The sequence below is a fragment of the Cyanistes caeruleus genome, chromosome 17 (genome assembly GCF_971803275.1).
Source record: "Cyanistes caeruleus chromosome 17, bCyaCae1.hap1.1, whole genome shotgun sequence".
Taxonomy (NCBI): Eukaryota; Metazoa; Chordata; class Aves; order Passeriformes; family Paridae; genus Cyanistes; species Cyanistes caeruleus.
Genome location: NC_141717.1, coordinates 10,788,194 through 10,815,121, shown reverse-complemented (window position 1 = coordinate 10,815,121; position 26,928 = coordinate 10,788,194). Strand labels below are relative to the sequence as shown.

The 26,928-nt window shown below is 43.8% G+C and overlaps 1 protein-coding gene across 1 annotated transcript in view; it reads right to left on the bottom strand.

Annotated features, from left to right (window-relative positions):
• Nucleotides 1-10,470: 10,470 nt before the first annotated feature.
• Nucleotides 10,471-26,928, bottom strand: part of FAM20C (FAM20C golgi associated secretory pathway kinase) — a 56,563-nt gene continuing 40,105 nt past the window's right edge. The window contains exons 4-10 of the mRNA XM_023937137.2: nucleotides 23,688-23,780; nucleotides 21,858-21,973; nucleotides 14,810-14,990; nucleotides 14,164-14,273; nucleotides 12,583-12,664; nucleotides 12,424-12,483; nucleotides 10,471-11,640 (exon numbers count right to left, since the gene is read on the bottom strand). Coding sequence (XP_023792905.2) covers nucleotides 11,388-11,640; nucleotides 12,424-12,483; nucleotides 12,583-12,664; nucleotides 14,164-14,273; nucleotides 14,810-14,990; nucleotides 21,858-21,973; nucleotides 23,688-23,780 — 895 coding nt within the window. The 3' untranslated portion in view covers nucleotides 10,471-11,387. The remainder of the gene's footprint in view (nucleotides 11,641-12,423; nucleotides 12,484-12,582; nucleotides 12,665-14,163; nucleotides 14,274-14,809; nucleotides 14,991-21,857; nucleotides 21,974-23,687; nucleotides 23,781-26,928) is intronic.

Sequence of the window (26,928 nt, the reverse complement as noted above, 5' to 3'; positions counted from 1 at the left end):
AGCCTCATGGTCCTGTGACAGGGCTGGGCTCTTGTATTTTCCAGGCAGTCTTGAACATTAGGTTTTCTGTTATTTGAGCCATATTTTCTTTCAGTTTGGACGACGGCGGCTTTCCACTGGCACCGTATTCATTAGAAGGTCTCTAAGTCCACTGCAGTATTCAAAAGTGTTGCTCATTAAACCTTGGAAAGCAGACAACCTTCCTCTTGTATGATGGTGAGGTTGAAAGATCTTGTAAAAGTCTTCTTTATAGAAATAAAAATAGTCCCAGAAGCACAGCTTTCTTTTTTTTTTTTTTTTCTTTTTTTTCCCTCTCTTTTATTTCATATTCCACACAGGTTTCTCTGTTAACAATTGCAGCTAATTTTGTCTTCTGTTATTTCTGGATATATTTACGATAACCCCAGAATAATCTGACAGGGATTCTTCTCTTCACATAACTAACCAGCATTCTTGCTGTAGTGTCTCACTGGTACCCATCACCCTGGTTTCAACACTCATTTCAGATATAAAATTAGAGACACAGATGCTGAATATTCTACCATTCAAAATGCTACATTTTGTTTGGTCTGCTTTTTTCTTTTAACTTTGCACTTCTTATTAAATTAAAGACATCCCAACTCTCAAATTATGGAGCTGCACTTATTTTAAGGATAATTAACAGCAAATGTAGTTATTAACTTGTTTGCTTGAGGGAGAGAGAGAAAAGGTAAGAGAATTATTGTTGGTAAAGCAAAAGAAATAGAAAAAAATCGCTGGCTTCAGATCACACATAATATGTGACTGAAAAAATGGAGCCAAGTGGGAACCTGCAACACCAAACTGCAATTAAACCTGGCTCACCAAAGCTTGAAAAGCAGATTTTCAGCTGATATGAATTACACAGCACCTTGAGCAGGCAGGCAGCAGCTATTTTACCCCTGGTAAAATCCCTGTCTGCAGGAGCAGAGCTGCTCTGTGCAGGGGACAGAGCTCTCTGAGGCCACACTGGGCTCCCACAGAAGGAAACCAGGCTCTTTGTGGCTTTGATCCTGGCAGGGCAGGGCTGCCTCTGAGGCTCTGCCTGCTCCAGGGGGCTCAGGGCAATGGGATGAGTTTAAAGGGGAAAAAAGGTAACCAGCAGATGAAATCCCCGCTTTGCTCAGTGCACAGAGCAGGATGTGAGATCAGATGTCCCTCTGCAGGGCAGTACCAGAGGGAGCTCAAACACCTCCACAGTGGCAGCAGCATCACTGCCAGGGCACCTCAGCTGAGCAGGATGAGCAGGAATGAACAGAATTTTCAGTTAAAATATTGTAAGGCCACGTGTTAGGAAACAGGTCTGTTAATGAGCATTTTCAGCATCACCTTCTTGCTCTTCTTAATTTGTTCCCCAGAGGAAAAAAAAGCTCTTTTCTTTACTGTTCATCTGACTTTTGGTCTTTGAAGCCCTGTTTCTCATATTTACATGAAGTTTAAAAAAAGGGATTGGCATTTGGGGAGATAAATCCTACTTTCACTGTCAATTAAACAAAAATACTGTAGGATAACTCCTGCAGCTAAATTTCCATGGAAGATTCTGTCCATCTTCCTTGCCTGGGTGGGTCCATTCTCCAGATCTCTTCCCAATGTCCCTGTCCTTGTTTGGGCTTGGTCTTATGTCTCCAGCTCTGTTTTATGTTGCTGAAGTGGAAGTGTGTTAAAGCAGCATTATTAAAGCAGCTGCCTTAGACACAGTCAGGTTTTCCCCATCAGAGCCTTTTCATAAATCTGGGCATGCAGAACTTCAACAATCTTTAATGCTGCTGTAGGGGTAGGAAAGACCAGCTCCTTTCATTGGCAAGCACCAAGAATATTTCTGCAGTCAGACACGGAGCAATGGTCTCATGAGCAACACTTATTTCCACTATTGTTCATGCTCATGCCAAAGATTAATCTCTTTGCCCACAGCAGACTCCTTGTCTGATTTATCTGTGTGTGTGAAAGGGACCCTTCTTGGGGCTCTGGCTCTGGGCACTCATTGCAAGGACATCCAATTACCAGTTCATCACTTTATTTTGATTAAATGATCGTTATGATGAACAGCCCCACTTGGATTGTGTCCTCTGCTCTTCTGTGTGGCTACTAACACATGCCCAGCACTGGCTACACAAGAGAGCAGCCCTTGCCTGCATGCAAAGCCAGCTGGACTCTAAAAGAGCCTTTGTAGTGACTTCAGACAACCTTGGAGCCAGGCTCTCATGTAAAGTATCACAAGCTGGTAGTGATAATAATTTGCTTTTTCAATCACAGGAAACTCCATGCTTCTAGATGCAACTGGCTCAAACAAATACATATTCAAATGAGAACACACCATAGGTGGGAAGAGAAATATAATTGCACCCAATTTTGCAGTTGCACTTGTCCTCCAGGAACTAAAATGGGATTTTTAATATACTTATTTTGAATATGTGCATCTGCTCTGTCATTTTTGCATAATGAGCGCATTCCTGATACTTAAAGAATTAGCTTCCCTCTTGCTAAGATATAGGCAAAATGAGGCATGCTGTTATTCATGTATTTATTTATTCATTCATTATTTTTTTTTGTGTGTGAAGCATACTGGGCAATCCATCTTGTTCCAAGGAAAACCCCAGGGGATATGGAGAAGGCTCAGCATTCAGCTCTGAACTCAATTATCACAAATCTCATCCTATAAATTAGAACATGTTCCAGAGAAAGAAGAAAATGCAGCTCCCTGTAGTACAATCCCTGAAAGAAAGAGAGAGAGTGAGAGAGAAAAAAATGCTTTTGGACAGATACTTTGAGAAATGCAGGGGAGGGAGTTTATCCAGTCACCCCCAGAGCCAAGCTGCAGCAAGGGAAGGGGCCACGAGCTGTGCTTCCAAATATGTTTATCCATTCATGGTTTCACAGACAGAGCAAAGTCCAAAGCACAGTGCTAGACACGGGCAACCTACACCAGCCTCCACTCCAGGATGTACCTGGAACCCAGGCATGATCCTTCCCTCAAAGGTAAGCAAATTTTCTTGCTCAAGTGAACCAAATAATGAGCTTTTCTTTCCCCTTTTAATGACTCAACAGATAGTTCTAAAAATATATTATTTCCCAGAGTAATTCAGCTGCTAGGAACCCATCAGGAGAGCACCCACAGGATATTCCCACAGGACTTAGGCCCATGGTGAGTGACCCACAGAGCTGCTCCACAGCTGCAGGACATGCTGTGAATGCAGGAATGCTGTGAATAAGAGGTTTCCAGGAAAAAAAAATATCACCAGCTCTTGGGTTTTGACGTGTTTGTACCACCAGTGCTGCTAACAGGTTGGCAGAGACGATATTTTCCTCCAAGTGACGTTCGTAAGAAGGTGTGATTCACAACCAGAATAATTGCTGTAGTCCTTCTATTGACTTCACTTCCAGCCAAAGCTGGACACCCACGTGTGCCTGGGAATAGGGGAGCAGGGTGTGCCAAGCGTGCTGATGCAGCACAGAAGCTCTGGAAGCAGGAGCTGCTCTTTAAAACTCACTGATATTCATGCATTGCTGATTTTATTTAAATAGTGCTCCTATTTAAGCATGTTTCCTTGTTTTATATAACTTTTGAAACTTATTTGGGTTCTGAATTATCCTGGGCAGCTGCCATAGCCTTTGTGGCAGTGTCACTGTCCCTGCAGCTTTGCTCTGAAGGTGCCTCAGATGGCCAAGCAGCATAGACAACCTACAGCTCCATGTTGTGCTGGTTTAGTTGAATCGCTGCAAAGGGGCCTGAAGGCTGATGAGTGAAGAAGAAGCTTCTTGCCTGGCTGAAGCAGTGTCTAACCAGTCAGCTCACCACCATTCCTAGCACCAGAGGGGACAGGAAAGCACTCTCAGGCTGCTGTGGGATGCTGTCAGAAAGGCAACATCCCTGCAAATTGCCAGCATTCCACGTTGGAATCGTTCAGTCTGGGGTGCCAAGTGTGGAGACCTGGTAAAAAAAGTGTCTGAACCTCTCAAAATGCTAATCAACCATCACAGGCTTGAGGTAGGAAGCTCTAATAAGGGTGAGGATGTGTGAGATGTTGTCATAAATATGCAGCAGCCTGACAGCTGGAGACTGCACAGGATGGTGTAGTCCGTATATTTTTCTTTTGACTTCTTGCCCTCCCTCCTTGGTAGGGAATATCTGTTTTCTCCTGTTGCAAAAATGAAACCCGTGTAAACAGCTAAGACCCTTCTCTTTAACCAGGAACCACATATACCAGCACCAGGTCAAATAAAATACCTGTAATTTTTAACATCCCATTTCCAGGGTGTTTCTCAGAAGCTCAGGTGAGCAGCTCTGTATCTCTGCAGCTGCTGTAGGCTGGATCCAAAGAAAATTGAAACAGCTGGAAAGGTTTCCATTAACTTCACTACATTGGGCCCTGTAACAGGAAAATACTCCTAATTTCAGGCTTCATGGGATGGCTCTGCCATTGCCTCTTTAAGAGGTGAAAAAAATGCACTGTGGGGACCACACGTCCTGGACACTACAAAACGGATTTTTCCACTAGAACTATAGAATGTTTAGGTTGGAAAAGACTGCTAAAATCATTGAGCCCAGCCACTAATCCAGCCAAGTCCACCACTAAGTCCTGTCCCTCAGAGCCACATCATTAAATCCCTGCAGGGATGGAGATTGGACAGCCTGTCCCAGTGCTTGACTATCACTGAAACACGAGTCATGACACACCTTTTCTAACCCTGTCTGGGCTTCTCCTGAAAGAAGAGCTTCCTTCCACTTCCTGCATCAAACCTGAAGACTGCCAACAGGCTTCTCTTGCCTACCCTGCTCTGAAGAGCTGCTTGAGCCTTCAGGACAGCCAGGAACCAGGGGGAGCACAAACCCCACACAAACACTCTGGTGTTGGAGCAGTGCTGGAAGCTCAAAACACCAGGTTCAGTGCAAGTGCCAAGAAAACAGCTGGAGCTGGGAGGACCTGTAGGTGCTGAATCAATGAGGTTGGGTTATTTCTTATACCTGATACAGGGGTTGCTTGTGCCAATAACATTTACAATCCCTCACGATAATTTTAAGAAGGAACAAGTGATTTCACAGGAACTAAAGAATCCTAGAATTGTTTGGGTTGGAAGGGATGTCCAAGACAATTTCATTCCTAGACCACATTCCCCTAGACCAGGTTCCTAAAGTCCCATCCAACCTGGCCTGGAGCACTTCCAGGGATTATCACACAAGCTCCTCTTTCAGTCTACCAGACGTGTCACAATGTCAGGGCTCTGAAGGCACAACCAATGTGAGGAAACTTGCTGCAAAACTAGAGACTAAAGTTCACTTCCAGCATTTAAAAAAGTCCTAATTACAATGCAAAGAGTTGGCTCAAGTCATAAATAATGAATGTTGGTGTTTATTCAGGCAAAAACCACAACCATTAAAAATGGAAATCCAGTGCAAATCAGTGAAGCAAACATCTAGAAATAGAGAGAAAAGATAAACAATAATAATAAATTATTAAAGCTTATAACTAATAAAGCCATGGGAATGTCAAAGAGACCATTCATCTGTAAATGGGGCAGTGAAGAAGATAATCTACCTAAATTCTGCATCTGTAAAACTCTCATTGACTTCACTGATTAGGAAGGAGTTGCTTAAAAATCAGCAGAAAGGGCTCTGATTTGATATAGAAAACAACACAAACTTCACTCAATGGACAAACCAGAAATGCCTTTTATCATTGCTATTTATAAATGCTGTCTGTGGCAAAGATTTCCGGCTCATGAATTGTTATGGTGAAGATGACTACCAGGAAAAGCTACAAGGAAAGCCCTCTGCAGTTTTGGATAGCCTGATTTGCTTAGTTTACAAATCAGATTTGTGCTCCATCTCCAAAGCTCAGCCTGTGATCAGAGCAATAAGTACTGCTCCTGGCTCAGGTACAGGTGTTTACAGGAGTGGATTTGACCATCAGCTTGCCTCTGTCATCTTTGAGTTGTTTCTTTCCCCCAGCATCCTCAGCTGCATTCCTTACATTTTGCTTACAGCTTTAGCTCTCATTTCTCATTTATGTGTGTGTGGGGATTCTGAAGATGCAGGCAGGTTGATTTATGGCCCCTTCTGCAGGCACCCAGGTGCTCCCGGGAGCAGGGCGGGTGCTCGGGGATCACCGCGTTCCAGCAGGCTCCAGCCCCGCTCTGGAGCGACACACGGCTGCTGTCAGCACAGCCCCAGCAGCTGCAGGGCTGAGATTTGAAATTCTCTGTCCTAAGTCACCCTAGGAAGTATTTTAAAGTAGTGTCAAGGTCAACTAGCAGATGCTGTAGGTGGTTTTGTGCGTGTGTCTGTCAGTCAGCACCTTTCCAGAAGTGTCAGAGGAATTTATGATGAGATCCTAATGCAATTCATTACTGCGGCCAAGGCACAGCGTGACCCAGATTCCCACAGTCACAGAAGTGGAGAGTGCTCTGATCTGACATCTCCAATTCTGAGATGTTCTACTTTGGTTCCAGCTGCCGATTCCATCTGCAAGCTGCTGGCTTTGGGGCCACACCTGAGCAAAATCCAAGGCATAACATGAGTTACTCGTGACAGGGGATGGGGCTGCTTGTGTGGGAAGGTCATTTGAAAGAGAGGAGCTGATCTCCCAGCACCTAAATCCTCATAGAAAAGATTGGATACAAATGTGAGCTCAAAACCCCCTTAGCTGGTCATCGTAATTACATCAGTCACATAAAATGAAAACCTTGGAAAGTGTTTAATATGTCTAAAAAGGCGGAGCAGCAGGTATTTCAGCAGCTCTCTTCTAGACACAAATCTTTGCCCATTGGAGGAAGAGGAATTGGTACTGCCAAATCAACAGCCTCCTTTTTGCTGATGCTTCATTTTTAACCATGGCCAGAACTTGTCTGACCTCAATTCTCAAGTCTTTTGACCCACCAAATTGAATTGCTTTTAATTTTTTTTTCTAGCCAGCCCCCAAAAGCATTGAAGTGGTACTTTACTGATGCAAATGTACAAGGGAGCAGATAATTGAGTTTGATCTGGTCAGAAAGAGTTATGACTGGAGGCTACCTATGAAGACTTTTAGCATAAAAATATTATTCTCAAGAAATCCAGCAGCTTCCAGCTGGTAGTAACTTGAAATTCCATGTGAAAACTCATCCCACAACACTAAAAATTTCCTCCAAACACTCAAGTTAGTTTCAAAAGAATTTTCCTTGTGCACAACTATTTCTGTGTATTGAGCCCCAAATAAACAACCATGGGTTAGAAACTCTGTAGGAACAACTGATAGCTGGAATAATTTCTGAAAAATGAACTTTGTGGTTATGTACTCAGTGCTCTCAGGATGTAAATTACCAGTGCTCCAGTGTTGTCCAGCTCTGAGCTGGACACTCAGCACTTTCAGGCTGGGTCACAAGAGCCTTGCTGGCAGTCATGAGGGGGGTCTGGGCGTGCCAAGGGGACAAAGGGGACAATGCCATTGCTGCAGTGGACTGCAGGGTGTCCCCCTTGCACCCACACCACTACAGGCCCACTAGATGGAACCAGAACTCCCTTTGGATGCTCCTCCCTGTAACTCCCACTTGAGACAGGTTCATTTTCAGTTCAGAGCCCAAGGGCAGCAGTCAGGCTGAAATCCCAGTTTCCCTCCTCCTACACAACTCATCTCGCTGCTGCTTACACTGCAATCTGCTCCAGGCTTCCAGCTTGTGTATACATCACGGGCTCTGCTGATCACAACAGTGATACCTACTTCAAACAATGAGAGCTTTTTGCCTGCAATTTCCCTTTGATACTTAAATAACAGAAAAACCACAAAAACAAATGAGGCTCTCCTCTGAATTACTCAGGAGAATACGGTAAGCTATTCTGCGCTGTCAGATACCGTTGTAATTAGGTGCTTTTAGAAATATATTATGTCTTTTATCTGTTATTTACTGTGCATACTGTATTTATTGTGCTGAATGCATTATGCCCCTGACAGGCTACCGCAGATTTCTCAGTGTGTTAATTGTCTGGGCCCTGCTGCTACACCCACTTTTGAGATTCAGAGACAAACCAATTGAATTCTGACATTTATTTATCTTCCTAGAACGAATATTTTTGTCTGGTAAATCTGTAGGGCCCCTAAAGAGATCTTACACCAAGTCACAGTAATCCTCCTCAGTTCCTGGATTACTGACCAAACACACAGTGACAGCCCTTTCAGAGCCAAGGGCTCACATAGCAACATCCTTTGCCTAAAGGCAAACTCACAAGGTTTCCAGAAGGAATTCAGGCCAGCTGTGTCTTGGGACAGTGCAGATGCACCCCAAAAGTGGGGGTTTGCCCCTCCCTGGGCTGTGCAGAGCCATCCTCAGGGCTGTGTTAACCCATGAACTGAAAGGCAGAGCCAAAGTTCACTCCCTGCCTCCAGTTTCCCATCTCGTGCCCACTCACCCCTGCCCACATATAAAAGGAATAGCAGAATAAGGCAATAATTCTTTTCCCTTCCCAAAAACCTAGAAACTGAGCATGAGTCAAAGCTCCAGCAGCCTGGCAGCGGGAATGCAAACACACCAGAGCTTCCTGGTAGATACCAAGAAGTAACTCCACAGCCAGTTTAATTAATCATCCCTTCCAGCCCTGCAGCATCCTCCAGACCAGCCGTGTCCTCAGCTACCCTGAGCCCAGGTGGGGTCTGGACTCAGCTCTTGCCCATCTCCTGAGCACCCTGCAGTGAGTTTAGACCTGCATTGCCCACCTGGGGCTCATTCACCCCAGTTTCTCATCAGAGGCACGAAGAAAGGAAACCTCTTTGCACATGAGCCAGTGTCTCCATCCTTCCAAGGCACGTGCGTGACTCATGCCAAAGAAAAGCTTCCCCTTCAGCTTTTCTGTATGCTTAATTTGAGACTAGAAATGAGAAGAATTTTTATAAGTCTAGAAAGCTGCAGCACAGAGCTTATAAGGGGAAGCATGAAAGTCCAGGAGAAGAAGGAAACTGGAGGCCTTCAGAACTCTTTACAATGTGGCAAGGATTTATGACCTCTAGTTCTTTATCCCCCATACAAACACTGCTTATTCCATACAAAACAACACTTAATCTATGAAAACACTACTAATTTTGCTTATAGAAATTCAGAACCAGATCCATAACAGCAAGTTCATATCCCTGACAGCACCAGGCAGCCTTCTGCAGAGACCTTCAGCTTGAACCACTCTGCCAGGAGCTCCTGAGCTGCACCCAGCCTCCAAAGAGCCAAACCTTCACTGATCTGATCCTCTCTGAACAAAGAGGCTGCCAAATGCTACTTTCCAACAGCAAACCAGGTATGTTGAGCTGATCCTAGAAGCAGAAAGCAGAGCTGCCCTGGGAAGGTGATTCTATAGCTCCTCTGCTGTCCTGGCACAATTTCATGGTGAGAAAAAGCTGCACCTGCAGGAAAACCACAGCCAGGCATTGAAGATATACACAACCCATTTCACCTTTTTATAGTCCCATGTTTTATTTTGGTTTGGTTTTTTTTTTTGGCTAATGGGGAGAGAACACTGCAGTTCCAGTGCTGTGTTGCAGAGGAATCCTTGTCAGCATAGGTGGGTCTTCAAAAGTGAAAAAAAGCCACGGGATAAACCAGAAATTTTCCAAGATCATGCACAGTTGTACAATTTGAGATATTCTGTTGTCTTTGCATGCCATGTATGTGAGAGCCATGGGAATTCAAAATGGGCAATAAAACATAAGAGACAAGTGATTTTTAGTGATAATATATCAACCTAAGAAGTGAATAAGCCCATATAGCAGCTTTTTCTCTCATTCATAATTTTAATATGCCAAAATGACTACATTTTAGTCTACCTGGCTTTTAAAGTATATGGTTATGAATCCCTGGGAAAAAAGACATCAAATGAAATAAATGGCAGCTTTGAATTATAGTTGTGATGAGCATTGTCATAATAAATTCTCTCCTCACCCAGAGGAGCGATGAGGGATTCCTGCTGTACCACACCACGTTTTCACAAGTCAAATACAGCCACATGTTCAATTTATAGCTTGCTTTTGGGCTAAAAGTCTCCACAGTTCTTGAATGAATGCAGCTGAGCACGATTCAAGGCTGTTTGGATAAGAATACCATGTTTCCAGCTAATTTAGGCTGAGATTTTCGAGGTTGTGCAAGGGCTTTTGCAGTCCAAGTCAGAGGCACTGGTGTTTCTGAATTCTCTGGGCAGCGTGTCAAGGCATAATCTTTGAGAGGTGCTGCTCCACAGCTTGTTTCTACAGCCACAATTGCAAGAGGAAGGGATATTGAAATGACAGTCAAAACAAAGCTTTCACTGGAAAGATTAACCCTTTTCAACACCCTGGCCCTTTTTGGCACTGCAGTGTGTATTAATCACCAATTCCCTGCTCCAGCTCCAATTCTGCTGCTACAAAAGGGGATGACAATTTAAAAAGCCACTTCTGGGACACTTGGCTGGGGCACAGAGCTTTGCTCTGAACAAGATGAATGAATCCATTTAGACAAGATGGCTACACATTTTGCATATCTTTATTGCACTTTTACCACGTTGCAAACAATTCCACAAAAATGCTGCAAAAGTAAGCCTAGAGCTGCTGAAAGCAGCTTTTTACCCATATATGTATATATTTACACAAAACTATCAAAAGCAAAATTGAAAAGTAGCAGCTCAGCTATGATAGTCTAGAAAGATAAGAGCTGCCACCTCCTTATGGACAAATAGTACAACTTGTCATTTTACATCACTTTGTAAAACCAACATTCAAGTATTCCTGTCAAAGCACAATTAGTGAAATTCCCTTCTGGTAACCCCTGTATTTATTATCATTATTATTATTATAATTATTATTATTTTTTGCCTTTAGAAGTTCATAATGCCTTAACCCTTTAAATGCTGAGTAGCTGGGGGGAAAATAAGCATTCAATTTAAATAAGATACAGTGGATTAGAGCACTTAAAGGGTTAACACAAAATACTAAGTGGACTGTCACCACAAATAAAGTGTGAGTCACAAAACTATGCTGTCCCTCTTAGTTAAATTTGGAAAGTAGGTCTGGGGTTTCATAGATATACCATATATAAATACAAAATATTAAGTAAAGGCCTCCTTTCTATACAAAAAGGACAGGAGGTGTTTTGATATCAGACTGTTGTCTGTCAGTGATTGAGTATTTTCTGAATCTTTTCAGAATCTCTCTTCAGGAACTAATGAAAAGCAACACATTAGACTTATTTTTCTTAATGAACTAATCCTTTGCAGAGTCTACACTTTACCTACTTTGGGAACAATTATATCTCATTTCTGAATTCACTGAATTCACAAAGTGGCATACACAGTCTTTTGCAAGACTTTTTTGTTGTTGTTTTGTTTCCTTTTCTTCTTTGAATGTTCTTGACTCGGCTGGTAAAAACGTAGTCTTGCCATTTCACTACCTCTCGGTGGTAACAGTGTTCACATCCGTGTTAAAGTCATTTTCAACCACATTGTCATACCCATCCTTCTCTATGCAGTCACTGACAGCCTTGAGGACAATCCGCAGCCGCCTGTCCATCGCCTCCAAGTGAGGCTGGTAGAGGATTGGAGCTATTTTATCTTTTAGCAAAGATTCTTTCATCAGGAGACTGAGTTTGTATTCCTCCTTGGCTAACAGCTGTAATCGCAGATAGGTAGACTTCCTGATTCTAAGGGGAAAAGGAGAAAAAAAAAAGCAAATCAGTTATTTCCATTACTGTTGATCTGGACAGTGCTGAAAGGCTTATAGCTAATTACAACAGTAGTGTAAGAGCCTATTCTGTGATCTGAAATGATGAGAAGCAGGCATTGTCACAGTCCTAATGAGCAGCTGGCATTGTCACCTGGCCACCAGTCTTCTGGGGCTCTTCGAGGTGCAGAGGTTTTGGAGCACAGATCCCTGGGGCAGTGCAGGCAGCCCTCACATCCCTCACCTGGAGAAGCACCAAGTGGAGCTGGTACAGCATTCATAGGCCATGTCCATCTTGGCAATGACACGTGTGACACTGGCACTGAGCAGGGACACGTGTGACAGCAGCAGAGGCTCCTCAGGCTCACCCTGCAGGGCTGCCCAGAGCCCCCACAGACACAGAGCTCACCCTGCAAAGCTGAAACTCCAAATGTACCTGGCCCCTCTGAAAGCCCTGGCCATGGGCTCCAAGGAAAGCTGTTGAGAAGCATGAGAACAAGCTGGGATTTTGTCACTTGACTTCCATGGGATGTGTATTTTGCCTTAAAGCTTCTCTCCCAACAGCTCACGGCTGTGCTCCTGCAAGGTCCTGATCCCAAGAGAGTGTTTAATGTGGCAGTGCCAATGCTCAGGGCTAGCTGGGCAGGATCACACCATCTCCTCCTCTCCACAGTGTGCAAGCAAAGTTTCACTTGAACATTTTCAGTCCTGTTAGTGGAAACCATGGTACAAACCAGGAAACACCTCCAGAGGAAAAACATACCTGCAGCACTGGTTTAAAGGCACCAATATGGAAAGTTCATCATGGGAATATTTTCCAAACCTATTTAAAGATAAGAGCAAGAATGTAACAAAGGCTATTTTAAAGGCAGACTTTTTTTCTTTTTCCTTTAACCCCAGAAAGATTATTAAAGGTATTTACCCTCTTCCATTATCTAAGTGGATAATAAAAGTTTCATTTCCAAACTTCTCAAAGGTTTCGTAGTGATGTCGATCCATATTACCTAAGGAACAAAGAGAAGAAAAAAGACCATTCTTATTCTGGCTTGAGCCTGCAGGTCAGGGCAATGCAAAAGCCCAGTGCTTCCCTAAAACAATGTCTGGGTAGAGCAGAGAAAGCAGCAAACCTGCAGAGCTCATTTGTTCCTACTGTGGATACCCCAAAGTGTGTGATACCAGGAGGGCTGTTACACCTCAGGCAGCTTTTCAAGTTCTCTGTGGCTTTCAGACTTGATCTCTAAAGGGCCCATCAGGAGACAAAGCCAATCTTCTCACCCTCCAGCAACCCCTCCTGGGGTACAGCAAAAACCCCTCTCCAGCACAACAGCACCTCAGCTGTTTGGGGGGCCGGATCTCCTGTAGGGTATCTCTGTCCTAAGCCAGCAGAGCTCCCTTCCCTGGGGACAAAGAGCCCTGCTGCTGCAGCCTGGGGCCTGTGGGGCGTGTGAAGCACACGTGGTACATGTGCCATGTGCAGGGCTTTGCTCAGGGAGGAGAAAATGCCTGCTTTGGGCAGGGGTGTTAATCCTGATCACTTTGTTAATACTGCATTCAGCTTTCTGAACCCCAGCCAGACACCCTGGTTTTCCTCTGGCCAGAGCTTTGGCCCAGTTGCTGACTGCCTGGGAAGCCAGAACAGTACCATGGCTGGAAGAGATGGATCAGGATGGTGCTGATCTGCACAGCTCTCCCTGACTGATCTGCTTTTTAAGGTCAATGTGCAGAGCACTGCTGCCAAACTATGAATTTTGTCTCTGTGGCAGTTGTCTTGAGCCACTTATAGATGGCACATATGGCTCCTGAGCTGTCACCTGGCCTCTCCCGCTGCAGCCTATTCAGGAATCTCAGTGGGGGCAATGGCACAGGATGTGTCCATGCTGGCACGTGCCCAAGGATCAAGGATGCAGGTTGGCAACTTAAAGGTGTGTTGGCTGCAGCAGGAAAGGTTTCATATGAGAATGAGAATTAGGCTTGGAATGGGTCACTATTACCTGGTTGTAAATAATTATTTTATTGAGATCAGGTTGCATAAACAGAAAAATTCCTGATACGATCCACAGCTGCCTTTGTGACAAAGCAATGTCCCTCCCCCCCACACCCTGACATTTTATAGAGAAGCAGCAGAGAACACTCCTGCAGGATGAAAACAAAGCACCAGTAATGAGCAGTCCTTGCATGTGCATCCAGGAGCCATATATTACAGGGGTAAAGCACTCACTAAAGCAAACTGTGAAGCCCTTCACTGCTGTGAAGGAGACTGGCCTGACCTGCATTCATCACCACTCTGCATTTCTGAACATCTTTGTTCCTTTAATCTGCACTGATGGGAATACATAACCATGTAAATCTGCATTTTCTCATCATCATCTAGAACAGCATATACAGTAAATGCAGCTTCAACCACGCTTTAGCAAACTGCTGAGCTATGCAGAGCAGTGCAGAAAGAAATGGTTTTTATTCTAATTAAATGTTGCATTTAATTTTTGAAAGAGATGAAACATACCCATTAGGAAATCAAAAACTGTCATATCCATTATATCCAGAATTCTGGTCCCACTGTCGTATGGGGGTGTTTGTTTAACCTCTTCACAATAATCTGGATCAACTTCCCATCTGGAAAAGGCAGTATTTTGATATTTTATGTGACATACAAAGCTTACTGAAAATAACAAAAAAAAATGTTATTTTGCAAGGATCTACTTGTGTCATGTTCAATTGAGGGCAGGGTTGGGTAGAGGCAGCAAATTCCAGCAATGCAGGCAAGCAAGGAAGGTTGTGACTGATGGAAAAAAAAGAAAATCACAAGACTGAAAACTATCCAGCCAGTAGGTTCAGGATTTAGGAGACTAGCTGCACCATCAGTCATATGGTGCAAGCATCTGAGACTTCTTTAGGGCTGCTGAGAGCAGGGAAATCTTTCTCCCTCTGATAGGACTTAGAGGGGTCCTGTTGCATCCTGTCTACACCACTGCAGGTATCTGCCCCATGAGGGAATTGTGCCACTGAAAGTCCTTCTGGGTTCAGGACCATGGACTGGAGCTCCTGGCACGTGCCCTGTCCCTTCCCAGGGAAAACCCAGCTGCTCTCCCGAGGCCAGGGACTGGGTTATTTCCCCGTCACCCTGTGCAGCTTTGCTCACCACTACTCACTCTGCTTTCTTGCGTTTGTGGTAGGAACGCCTCCAAGGGTTTCTCCAGGTTTTCCTTTTTGCTAATGACAAATCAGGCAGGAAAGCAGCCAGAGACCCTTCGATCTGATCCGGTTTCCCACACAGGGCGTGCTCTGTTGAGCAGTAGTAGGAGCATTCCCCATAGAAGCAGATGTTGTTGGCTGGCAAAGAAAGGAAAAGAGCTTTAAAGCCTACACTTAAATTAGTACTGAGAATTTATAAAAGCACTGATGTATGTAGGAGCAGAAATAAATCCAAACCCCTGTTACCACACGTAGTTTTCCTCCACTGAAACCACCAGAAAGACATTGATTTCAGTGGCTGGGATCACGCCCTGTGCTAAGCTCTCTGTGACTATATCCAGTCTATTTATATTCTCCAAACCATTTTTTTCTTTTAATCCTGTCATTTCTCCTTTCATTTTCCCAGACTGATACATTCCTTGGGACCTATTTGCTACCCCAGGCTGGAACAAGTGGCATGTGCCCAAAATTAAGTCACTTCTCAAAATCTTGGCTCATTTCTTTAAGAACAGAGAACATTTCATTCATTTCCTTGCTGGAATGAGAAGAACTGGCAGTTTTTGCAAGGAGAATTATTTACCATCAAGGGTCCTGAGGGGGTGTGTGTGGAAGGTGGAAATAGCACGGACGTAACGCTGCCAGCACACATCTCAAACACAAATCCCTTCCTCCAGCCCTCACGTTACTCCAACAACCACAGAAAAAGAATCTGCAGCAGGTTTTGGACTGTGTGTTACCTTAAAAACTCCCCAAAACTGCCACCACATATTTCTGCACCAACAGGAACAGGAACACCCAGCTCTGTACAAGAACACCCTGCCCACGGGAATTCTCTGCAGGTGAGAGAGAGCAGCTCATCCCCAAAGCCCACCAACGCCGGGCTGGGAACAGGGATAGGAGCACACTGCTGCTCTTGCCAGCATGCTACAACTCTTGTGACATTGCTTTATGACATAAAATGTCATTAGAGGAAGACTGTGCCCTTTCCTCATGGTAATGCATGAAGCTGAGAAGTCACATTGCTTCCTAATTCCCCACAAGGCCTCTAAATTCAAATATTGTTTCCAAGCTCCTCTCCCTCTGGGCAGGCTCAGTGTAAATGAGGCAGGAAGGGCTGGGAGTAGTGGGAGGTGATTTTCTGCCTGCCACAGGAAGGTGAGTGGTGGCTTTGCATGGCAGTGATGCCCTGCACGTCACTGTGACATGCCCCAGCCCAAACCTGCATCCAGCAGAGTGCCCAGGGCAGGGGGGGCACTGCCAGTGGGAGATGGTGAGTCAGGAGGCCAGGGACTGCTCTGGGGGTTACAGGAGGGAAGGAGGAACAGAGCAAGGACCTGTGTTTGAGGAAGGAGAAGCAGGGGAACATGCAACAGCAAAAAGATCTTGTGATGCTTTTGATTAATTAGCTGCATTATCGGGGGCTGGCTGTTAAACCATGGAATTATACCAAATAACCACAGTGTCAGGCTGATGTGTTGCTACTTGACAATCTGTTCCAGCTTCCCACTGATGCCCCAGCTTTCTCTGCTGATGGCCACCTGATTTGTCCATGAAGCTGTGATTACTCTAAGACAGCTTTTTTGCATCACTTTGCTGTGACTGACTCACAAGAGCCACACATCCATCCATGCTCAAACTGTATATTTATATTCACAGGGCTGGATCATAGCAGTTAAATATATCCTGGCTAATCCAGAAATATTTACTCTGTGGCCAAAAAGCTTGTTGACAATTACTCAAGGAAAAGAAAAGTGCTTCAGGGAAGAGAAAAGGAAGAACAGAAATTACAAAAGGAAGGAAGGGATCTTTCAACATATGTGTACTTCTGAGTTTTCAATTTAAGTGTTTTACCAAGCAGAATATTCTCTCTTAAAAATTGTGTTTCTGCTGATTTGAAGCAGCAGTGGGGCTTGGGCTTCAATTGAGCTGTCTCAGCATCACCTCCTCATCTGTGGAGGGAGGGAAGCATGCAGATTTATCTTGGCTGCCTGAGATAACTTATCTTCCAGGGTTTCTGTGACCTGACTTCCACCTGGCAGCAGGAAGCCAGTGCTCGTTTATCTCCTGCCAGATCGGTTTTGTACAGAGCAAAAAGGCCAGCAAATGCCCCCCATGCCATCACAGCCTCTGCTGCTCACTATGTAAATCTGACCTTTCAAGAAAAAGGAGTTGTATTAAACACAGCATTTTGCTCAGTGGGAAGATAAATACTCTGTTTAATAGTTTGCTCCTGTATTCAGCTTTGGGAACAATGAAACTCTGTTCTGTATTGTCAACGAATGCAACTGGGGCTAATCATTTGACAGTAATCACACACTGGTACCCAGGTAAAGCTTGAGGAGAGCTGGGGGCTCTGGCAGTGCTGGTGTTTGCTGCTGCAGGGCTGTGCAGTGAGCACGTGTGCTGCCTGCACCACGCCAACCACTCATCCCACACATCCCTGCCAGGATCCTCCACCAGCCCATTCCCTGCTGCAGCACCCAGTGCCCTGAGCAATGGCAAGATGTGTCCTGTCACCAAGGCAGTGAGCTTGCAGTAAAACCACAAGGATATTTCTCACTGACAAGTTATATTCAATATCAAATCTTTGTCTGCAGGCAGTTATTCCCCCATGGGCTCAGACCTGTGGTACCTACTCCCCACAGCTCCTGTTCGATTTCTGGGGATAGTGGAAATGAAAGGATCCTGGATCTCAAGCTACTGCTAAAAAAAAATTAATGGCCTTGATTGATACAGAATAGACATCTTATTATGTCTGCCCTAGTCCTTACATACTGGCAGTAAGATGAAGCAGCCTGAATTATCTGGGGAAACATTCATTTTTAAGGTTTCTTAAAAATGTAGGAAAAAAAAAGAGGAACCAAATATAGAAAACCACAGTTCTCATTTAATACTTCAAGGTGCTGTAGCAAGGCTCTTTGAAACCTAAGTAGGTGACCCACATTCTGCACAGCAGGCTGAGGGTGAAATTCCAGCTAGAGACACAAGCCCAGAGCTTCATGGCAATCCCACGCTGAGAGCAGGGTTTGGCTTTCCAAAGCAAAAATAAGAGAGAAAGGGGAGATGAGCTCCCTACTGGAGCAGGGAGCTGCTCACACTTCTCCTCTCATTAAAACTGCCCAAACCATATGTTCCTCTCACCAGAAAAAGGTGTTTCTGCATAACTACACCTGCAAAAGGAGCAACAGCCAGGAATTTGTGCTCCTGCAGGGTGGGCAGGAATGGCAGCAGCAGCAGTGCTGGCAAACCAGACAAGGAGGGATGTTTATACATGCTGGAATGTCCAAATGCTGTGCATTTCCAACATGCAAAAGCCTTCTTCCCTAGAAACCAAAATTGTTTCCCCAAAGCACCATAAAGACAAGAGAACCCCATGTTGCAGTGTCTGATTTTCATTATCTGAGGAGGAATGGATGTGATTCATAATGAAATACAGGCAAAAATCATGGTCTGGTGATTGAAACTCCAACTAATTACAACAGTTAACAGCCAGAGTGCCTGTGTACTCATCTGCACATTCTCTGTGCATCCTCCTGATAGCTGAACAATAATTCTTCTCAGGAAGAAAAGGAACAAGGGGGGATACCTTAAAGCAAATTGCTTGGCAGAGTAATTCTTTTATTCAGCTTTGCATGACTGTTAATAGAGGACATTTAGCAAGCCTGTGCAACTGGAGTACTGGAAAGAATCCTGAATATTTACTACAGCAATTCATGAAAAGATCTTTCATTTACCTGCTCAAAATAATAGGTAATTCAGAGCTGCTATTGTATGCTGAGAGGGAAAAAAATCCATAATCCCTTGGAATTGGTTAATATGAACAAAAACATAGTGCTTACTAGCTGTGTAACATTGATTTCTTTAAGCTGCTGCCTCTATTACTTCCAAAATGAAGGCTGACATCATTAATATGTCTCTTTTTTCCTAGCAAATTACCATTCATTTGTAAGAGTAGCAGGGCTACTGCAGTCTGCCCTGCTGCAAAGAACGTAAAATTAATTTAAATAATTACTGACCTAATTCCATTTCTCATGTTTAAGTCCAAACTGCCTGCAAGTGCACTTTTCTGCAATCTGCTTTCTCTCTGAGTGCAGCCTAATGCATCCACTGACCTGTCTGCTCGAGCCATTGCCACCTTTCCATGGGAGCAGGGATGCTGCTTGGCACTGCTCTCTGAAGCTGCCTGTGGCTCCCTGGCCCTGATTTCCACACCTGATGGGACAAGGGAGGTGGCCCAGGAGTGGAAATGCAGTGAGGTTTCTTCTAACACCTCCCCACACTGCTCTAGGAGATAACACATGCTTGGACAATGCTCCTGGTGAGATCCTTGGGGTGTCCTGTGCAGGGCTGGGAGCTGGCCTTGATAAGCCTGCTGGGCCCCTTCCAACTCAGTTTATTCCATTATCCTGTGACTGATGAGCATCATCAAAAACCACCCTCTGAGGGTGCAAACCACGGGCTCCCAGCCCAAGGGGAACATCTTCCTATAAAATCAATTTCACTTAGTGCTTGTTTGATTTTAAGAGCTCTGTGTGTGTGTGTGTGTGCATAGAGAGGGATATTTTGCCAGCAGGCACCAAGTGTCCCCAGGACCATTAATTGTCCCTGAGCACCACTGGGGATGGAGATGCAGTGACAGAGCCACCTGAAAGGTAGCCCAGAGGGTTCCAGGCACAGCCTGGCTCGTGCACATACCAAGAGGTCACACCTCAATCCCTCACCTTTGGAGGCAGCTCTCCCTCAAAACCAACTGACTCAGCTGCCCTTCCTCTGCCAGAGGGGCAAGCCAGCCTTCCCCAGGCTCCCTGTTCCCTCCTCATCCTCACCCCCCAGAGCACGAGCCTCACCCCAGCACACTGCTCTTCCTTCTCTGCCCTCAATCTGCTGCCTGAGCTGCCTGCTGGGCTTGTGGAAGCTGTTTCTAAAAGCTTAATTTAGGATCTTTGTTATTTTTTCATTAAGCATTAATTAATGTCTGCCTTTTAAGGTCAGTGTGAAATACAAGACGGAGGTTGGGCATATGTTAATGAGAATCTGACTAATTAAACTGGGGACTTGTAGGGAAGAACTCTGACAAGTAACCAACGTGATTTAACCAAAGTATATTGATTCAGGAAATGTAAAATGGAAAGAAAAATTAATTGCTTAAGCATTTTATTCTCCAGAAAAGCCTGATTCATAGTTAATCAAATATTTTAATTGAATTTATCTGAGACCTCTAAATAAATTTGAATAAAGGATTATGCTTGGATGTCTGGAATTTCATAATGGCAAGATAAAGATCTTCATCCAAACTGGCAGCCTTAACTCTGTATTACCCTGCTCTTGCTGCTGGAAGCTGCTCAGTACTTGAGAACAGTGTTGTAATTCTCAGAAATCATTCAAGCTCACCCCTAAGTCTTGAAATATAACCTAGGAAGACTAAAAATCAAGCAAACCAACTAATGCACATCTTACTTGCCAAAATGGGAATTAAGTGGCTTATGTTTAAAGTGAGTCAAAGCATCTTGTGCACAGTCACAATATTTTTTTGCTGTTTTTTGCACATTTTTACCTACAAAATTCAAGCCAAAAACCAAGTATAGAGAGACAAAGAGGGAGGGAAACCAAGTAAGGCAAACACAGAAATGTGTGTCTACCAGGTTTGGTGAACATGTATTGTCAGCATAACTGTACATGTAAAATTGGAGTGATAATACTGGGTAAAATGAAACCTTCTGCAATTATGTAATGTATTTTACAAGTGAGGTTCCTGGAATAAATAACTGTCTGCTCAACTGTGTCCTCCAGAGCTGAACATAAAGATGAAGCTAAAAATAACAGCTGTAATAATGACCTTACTGGGGATCAGAAAAGTGTGATAAACATTTTAAAAGCAAAAGCTCGTCAATGACAGGGCTTTGGTTTCTAGCTAACAGAAATAAATTACAGTTACATTGGGAGAAACTGTAATTAAGTCTTTGGATCTTGACTTTAGGGATCTGGGATAAACAGCTTCTGGCCAATCATACTCAGAGCAAGGGAGAGATCTCCAGAGGTTTGTGCTCCAGATTGCCTCTTACACAAGTCACCCTCAGTTCAGCAAAGCACACTTGCACTGAGCTGAAACAATAAGAGTTAAGCTACTGGAACATGGCACTACTTTCATTTGAACCTATAAATTCCATATGTAAGAACAAACTTAAACATTATTCCTGTGCCTTAACTCAGAGCCCTAATTTCTCCATCTCAGCATCCCAGATGTTGAACAGAGATGCTGCTTCTTTTTCCCACCTTTTGCCCATTTTTCCCTATTCCAGTTGTATCCTACGGTGAGCAGGATAGGGTTTTACCCTGTGCTTGTAAAATTCCCACCCTGTGAAGCTCCATCCTTGACTAGGTCCAGCCAAAATGTTATGAAAGACTGAAGAGTGAGTGGTATCAGCTTCTGGGTCAGGCCTCGAAGACAGAGTGAGGACTGGGAACAATTCAGGTCACTTCTAGCCCAACAGAGAATTTGAGCTGGAAGCGGGATATATTACACATCTATTTTCTGATTTTTTGTCCAAACTCTTGCTGTAATAAAACCTGAATGTCTCTGAGAAATTAGGTTTGGTCCTCCAGTCAAACCCAGAAATAAATGTATCTAACCAACAGAAGTGACAGATCACATTGCAGCAGGAGAAAACCCCTGGATAACTAATGGGCTGGGTAATAAGGTTTTGGGTAAACTGAGAGCACCAGAAAAAATTGCCTTAGAAATTGTTCTGCATAAAACATTTGTTGAATACATTGCCTTGGCAAACATAAAAGCCTCTCTCTGCAGATAATTTGTCAAGGGGAAAAGGCACTCAACTCAAAACAATAAAGTCCTCTTTGTAAGCTATGTCTCCACATTTATTTTTATTCAAAGGTCTAGAAGACAGTTTTATTAGAAATATCGGAGCAATTAAGCAATCTACACATCGTTTCCTTAAGTATGTGTTCAGCAGGATAGAGAGAATAGAGTGTTATTTCCAGGACTACCTGGTGAGATGAAAAATGTTCTCCACAGCTTCTTGTCACGAGTAACATCTCGTATCTCTCTCGTCATGTTAACCAGTCTACCTGCAACCGGGGGCACGCGCCGGAAATCCAGGATCCTGCAAGAGGGAGAAAAGACATCGTTTATGTAAGGGATTAAAATGTAATGATAGTTATAGGTTTTAGGAAGCTTCATTACACTCTGAAGGCACATTTATCTGTGGTCTTTAAGGAGTATAAAGACCATCAACTTTAAACTGGATAATTCCTCGTATAATGTATTACAAAATATGTCCTGAATATGATGAGCTCTGCATTGCTGACGTAGTATGGAGTAAAATACAAGAAATGTATGGAGGGTATTGTTCCATGATAAAAATGAAGATACATATGATTCCAAAAACCAGAGACAGCAAAAATTTATTTTTTTACTTTGTGCTACTTTATGGTTGTTATGACATACATTTGCTCACCAGTTTTTTAAGTGACTTGGGGAATGGGATTTCAGCCTCTTTCTTACATAAACACCATGTAATTCTTTTTCTGACAGCCTTAGTATGTGTTTGATTTATTTCCTTCTGCTCCTCTCTGTTTTAATACCCTTATACTAACCTAAACAATCTCCCTGAGACCAAAAATCTTCCCATGGGCAAAGGCTGGGAGAAGAGCCTCTCCCTACCCCAAACTCCCCTGCCTTCACAGATCATAAAAACTTCCCCAAGAAGCACTGCTATTAGATACAGTAAAAGAGCAAAGACGCCCTGCAAGGTCTCCCCATAGGCAGGATTTTTATATCCACTGTCTGCTCTTCAGATTTTCTACATTGGGTAGCAACTGATTTTCCTGCTCAATGTGTGGATATTTAACATACCCCCTGTAGGAACTCCACTGATGCTTTTTTCTACAGCACCATCTGCTTAAAACGGCAATATAAAATATAAAGCAGAAGGGATCAACACCAAGGTCAACAAAAATAAAATGGAGAAGATCCTTGAAAGATCTGATCAGGATTGGCTCTAACTGGCAAAACTACCCTGTGCCACCCACTGACACATCCTCATATCCCAGCCATCATCCCAGAAGGCAGAAATGCTACACAAACCCCCAAATAATTTGATTCCCCAAAGCTTTGCACTTTTAAAAGGATGTTTCTTGGCCTTTCCCTGTGTGAAAGATGCTTTAGTGAAATATTGTTTCCAGATTTACTGTAAATCACTAATTAGTAGTTCCCACCCCTAATCTGGGCAGGCAGGGCAGGCTGCAGTCTTGGGGTATCTACCATCCCCTGCACTAACTCTGGAGGGGGGACACTTTCAGCAACAGGAGCATGAGATGACCACCACTGCCCTCTCCTTCCCACTAAATATGCTCCTGATGTAGGACAGTTCCAGCTTTTTGCTGTGAAACCAGAACTTCCATCTCCATTACTCCTCTCTGAATGCTCACACCATTCCCTGAGTCTCGTTTGGATCTCCATGCCCTGAGCTAATTGGGGTGAGCCAGATTCCCGTCACACTAACGTGACACTTTCCCTGGGAGATGGGTCCTCTCCATATCTACTTCAAGATCACAGGGGAAATTAATTTTTCAGCTTCTCTTCAATATAACTTCTCTTTCTTTTTGAGAATTACTTATTACCAGATTTCTCATTTCCAGAGTAAGTCTCATTTCCTAATTATTAACTTACTCTTTCATCATCTGCCATTTCATTTATTCATGGCATTTGCCCACCTTTGTTCCAGTTTCCCCTTTAAAAAATAATTCAGTAACAGGAATGGCCAAGTGCAACTCATCACAGTATTTCCCCTTTTAATGCAAATCCGTTCTACTTGCCTGTCCAGATGAAATGCTGCTATTTCTGCATTATGTCTCTCATAGTCTGAGAAGTAAAAAAAGTCAGGCGGGGTTTCTTGTTCTCTGGTTTGCCTGCAAAGGACAACAAGGGAAGTGTTTTAATGAAGGGTTAGCATTCCTAAGGAACAGTGCTCAGCCATCAGCATGCTGTTCAGGAGATCTGTATTGTTTGCTTAATGGAAGACCTTTAAATACCTCATTTGTGCATTATTTGCCATGCAGCCTTCATTTTATCTTCTTTTTTAAGCTACTCTAACAAAAAAATAGGAATTCAAGACTTGTGCAGGCAGTGTGCTGTCACAAAGGTGTTCCACTCAAAATTCTTGCTCTATTTAACAAGATCTGTTTTATCACTCTCAAACATTTCATTAGCGATAGCGGTGAAGACAATGTCATTTCATTAAATTATCATTAACTGTAATTATGAAATTTCCAAAAGTAATAACATTTTTCTTTCATCTTTGGCAGCCATGCAGCTCCCATCTAGAATATGCCTCTCCCTTTGCATTACTTAGAGCCAAAAGTGACATGTTTTTCTCATTTCAGGAGGAACAGGATCATTGCAGTTTGATGGCCATGACACTTGTCATGTTTCAAAGAACATTAGCAAGACTGTGCTTGAGAGAGGATGCAGAGTTTGTTGTTTCTTCAGTTTAAGAACCAATAAAAAATGTTATTCTGACAGGAAGGCTGGAAATAGGAAGGCTAAAGCTTCCACACTACAGTAAATGGAAAATACAAAGCTCTGTGTAAGAGAAAAGCAAATCCTGTCTCACTCGAGGCAGCTTCCAGTCCTTCTGGATGGAGCACAACTCAAGCAGCTGACCAGTGCAACATTTGGGTCCCACCTCAACCTGTTTTGAAGTCCTCAGAGGGAGATGAGCACAGCAAAGCTGCCTGCAGAGCATCTGCAAGGGAGGACAACTCTCCAGAAGAGGAAAACAAAGCTCTTTCTCACTCCCCGCTGTCGCAGGTGGCCCAGCTGACAGCTCATGTGTCACTCGTGCTGCCTGCTGGCAATTAAAATACAGCTTCTGCACGGGGACCTTGGTGCATGAGAGGCTTTGGGGTGGTGCTGGTGCAGAGATCAAACCTCCACTGAAGTCCTAATTTTGGGTTTGCTGCGGACTGGAGCTGTGTCCACCCACCACTGTGACAACCAGAGCTGGTGTCTGCCCACCAATCCACCCGGGGGCTCTCCAAGTTGCTGGAGAAACCAGATGAGTCTTGTTGCCTTTGGCTGCATGAGGACTTTGCTGTGCACCCAACAGGGTGCTTGATATCCCTTCTCAGACATTCTTTTTTATATTAACATCTTGTCAAAGTACTCTGTCTTGCCCTAAATGATGAACAACATCAAGGTGTTTGTGTCCAGTAGAACTCAAGGTCAGAGAGGCCTCAACCAGCCCAGTGATGCTGTGGGAAAACAGCTCTGACCACTGTCACAGCAGAGGTCATGGAGGTGGCCAGCACTTGGCAGAAATCCTGCTAGGGAGCTGCTCTGGCCACAAAGGGTTCACGAGGACACAAGCTAAAAGTGAGCCTGGCATTAAATAAAAAGTACTATTTTGCTTTGTCTCCATAAGCAATGCAAAAAGGCAAGGAGTACACCCACAAAGAGGAACAGGGGAGAGCAGAACCTCTGGCACGTCACACAATGCACAACGCAGTCAAGAGTTAGGAGAGCTGCAACCTCATCCTGCATATTCTCCTAAAAAATGAAGGAATGAGCCCTGAATATAAATTCAAAGGAAAAAAGATTAACCTATTTCTGCTGGACATAAAATCACACATTGGCATGTGACCTTCCTTCCTCTCCAGATTTTTAGGAGTTGATTTCTTCAACAAATCCTCGCCCCAAGATTTCACAAACTCTACGCACATCAAGCACAGCTGATAAGGTGCAGAAAATATTACTAATTAGCTAATCCATGCCATCTGCTTTTTATCTCCCGGGCACTTTAGAAGAAACCACTGCTGTTCCTTTATGAGAAAACTTTGCTCCAGAAAATCAGACTTAACTGAGGGCTGGATCTCAGCCTTGCAAGGACAGCCCTGCCCCAGCCCAGCTCCCTTCCACTGCTCCCTGTGCTCCCTGCCACCCCCAGCGATGGCTGTGGTTATTTTTCATTTGGGAGTAAGCACAGCTGTCCTGCAGGCTCAGGCTTGTTTGTACATATCTTCTTGCTGTCATAATGTATTATTAAGTGGTAGCACACCATCCTAAGAAAACAATGAAACTGATTGCCCTAAAACCTTCAAAAATGGACACCAAATCCACAGTGCAATCTAGACAATGGAAACACCAGTATTTTTTGAACCGGATGACATGTCATGAAACAAACTCCCAAGTTTCTTCAGTGCTTAAGGTGCTTCCTTCTACAAGAAAGACTCTACAGCCACTTTCCATATGGTCCATGCACATGTCCAACACATCATACCCACTTCTCTGCTCTTGAAAACACCCTGTTATTCAGAAAGTAGACTGGAAGGAGGATTTACCAACCCCCCATGATGCTTTATATCCCTTATATTCCTCTGCAGAGCTCTCCAGAACAAACATGTAGCAGATACAAACATGAAGCCCTCTCCTGAAACAACCTTGAAATAGCCTTAGTGCTGACTTTCTCCAATCTTCCACGGATATAACAGAAACCTAGTTCCTTGGATCTGACATTAAATAGACAGATTTTTATTCAAGCAGACATTTATTTTTAATTTGATGTCTGCAGCAGTACGTGAAGAGGTCCCTTGGGAGTTCCCCAGCCAGAGCAAGCTGCCATCCCATCAGCAAACACTAGCACGTGTGTGGATTGTAGCCCAAGATACACAACTGAACTTATAAAGCCACGTGAGTCTAACATAGCTCTGAACCAATACCATTAACAGACTGATATGAGAGTGGCTTTAAGTGTTAAAGGGCACCTACATCATAATCTAGAATTTTGACTTTATCCAACTGCATTGATATATAATTTTATTTTATCCATGTTAAAAATGGCTTTTTTTTTTTTTTTTTTAACTGTCCACAATCTAATCAAGTCTGTTTGTTGCTAATTCTTCTAATGATCTATTCTGATGTAAAAATCAGAGAGGTGGAAGATCAAACTGCTCTCAGCAAGTCCAATCAGTTACTCCAGCTTTGGATCATGGTCACTGGTCTTCAGCCCCTAAGTGACAGGTTGGGAAAAGGGAATGAACTCCCAGACCCTTCCAGGTC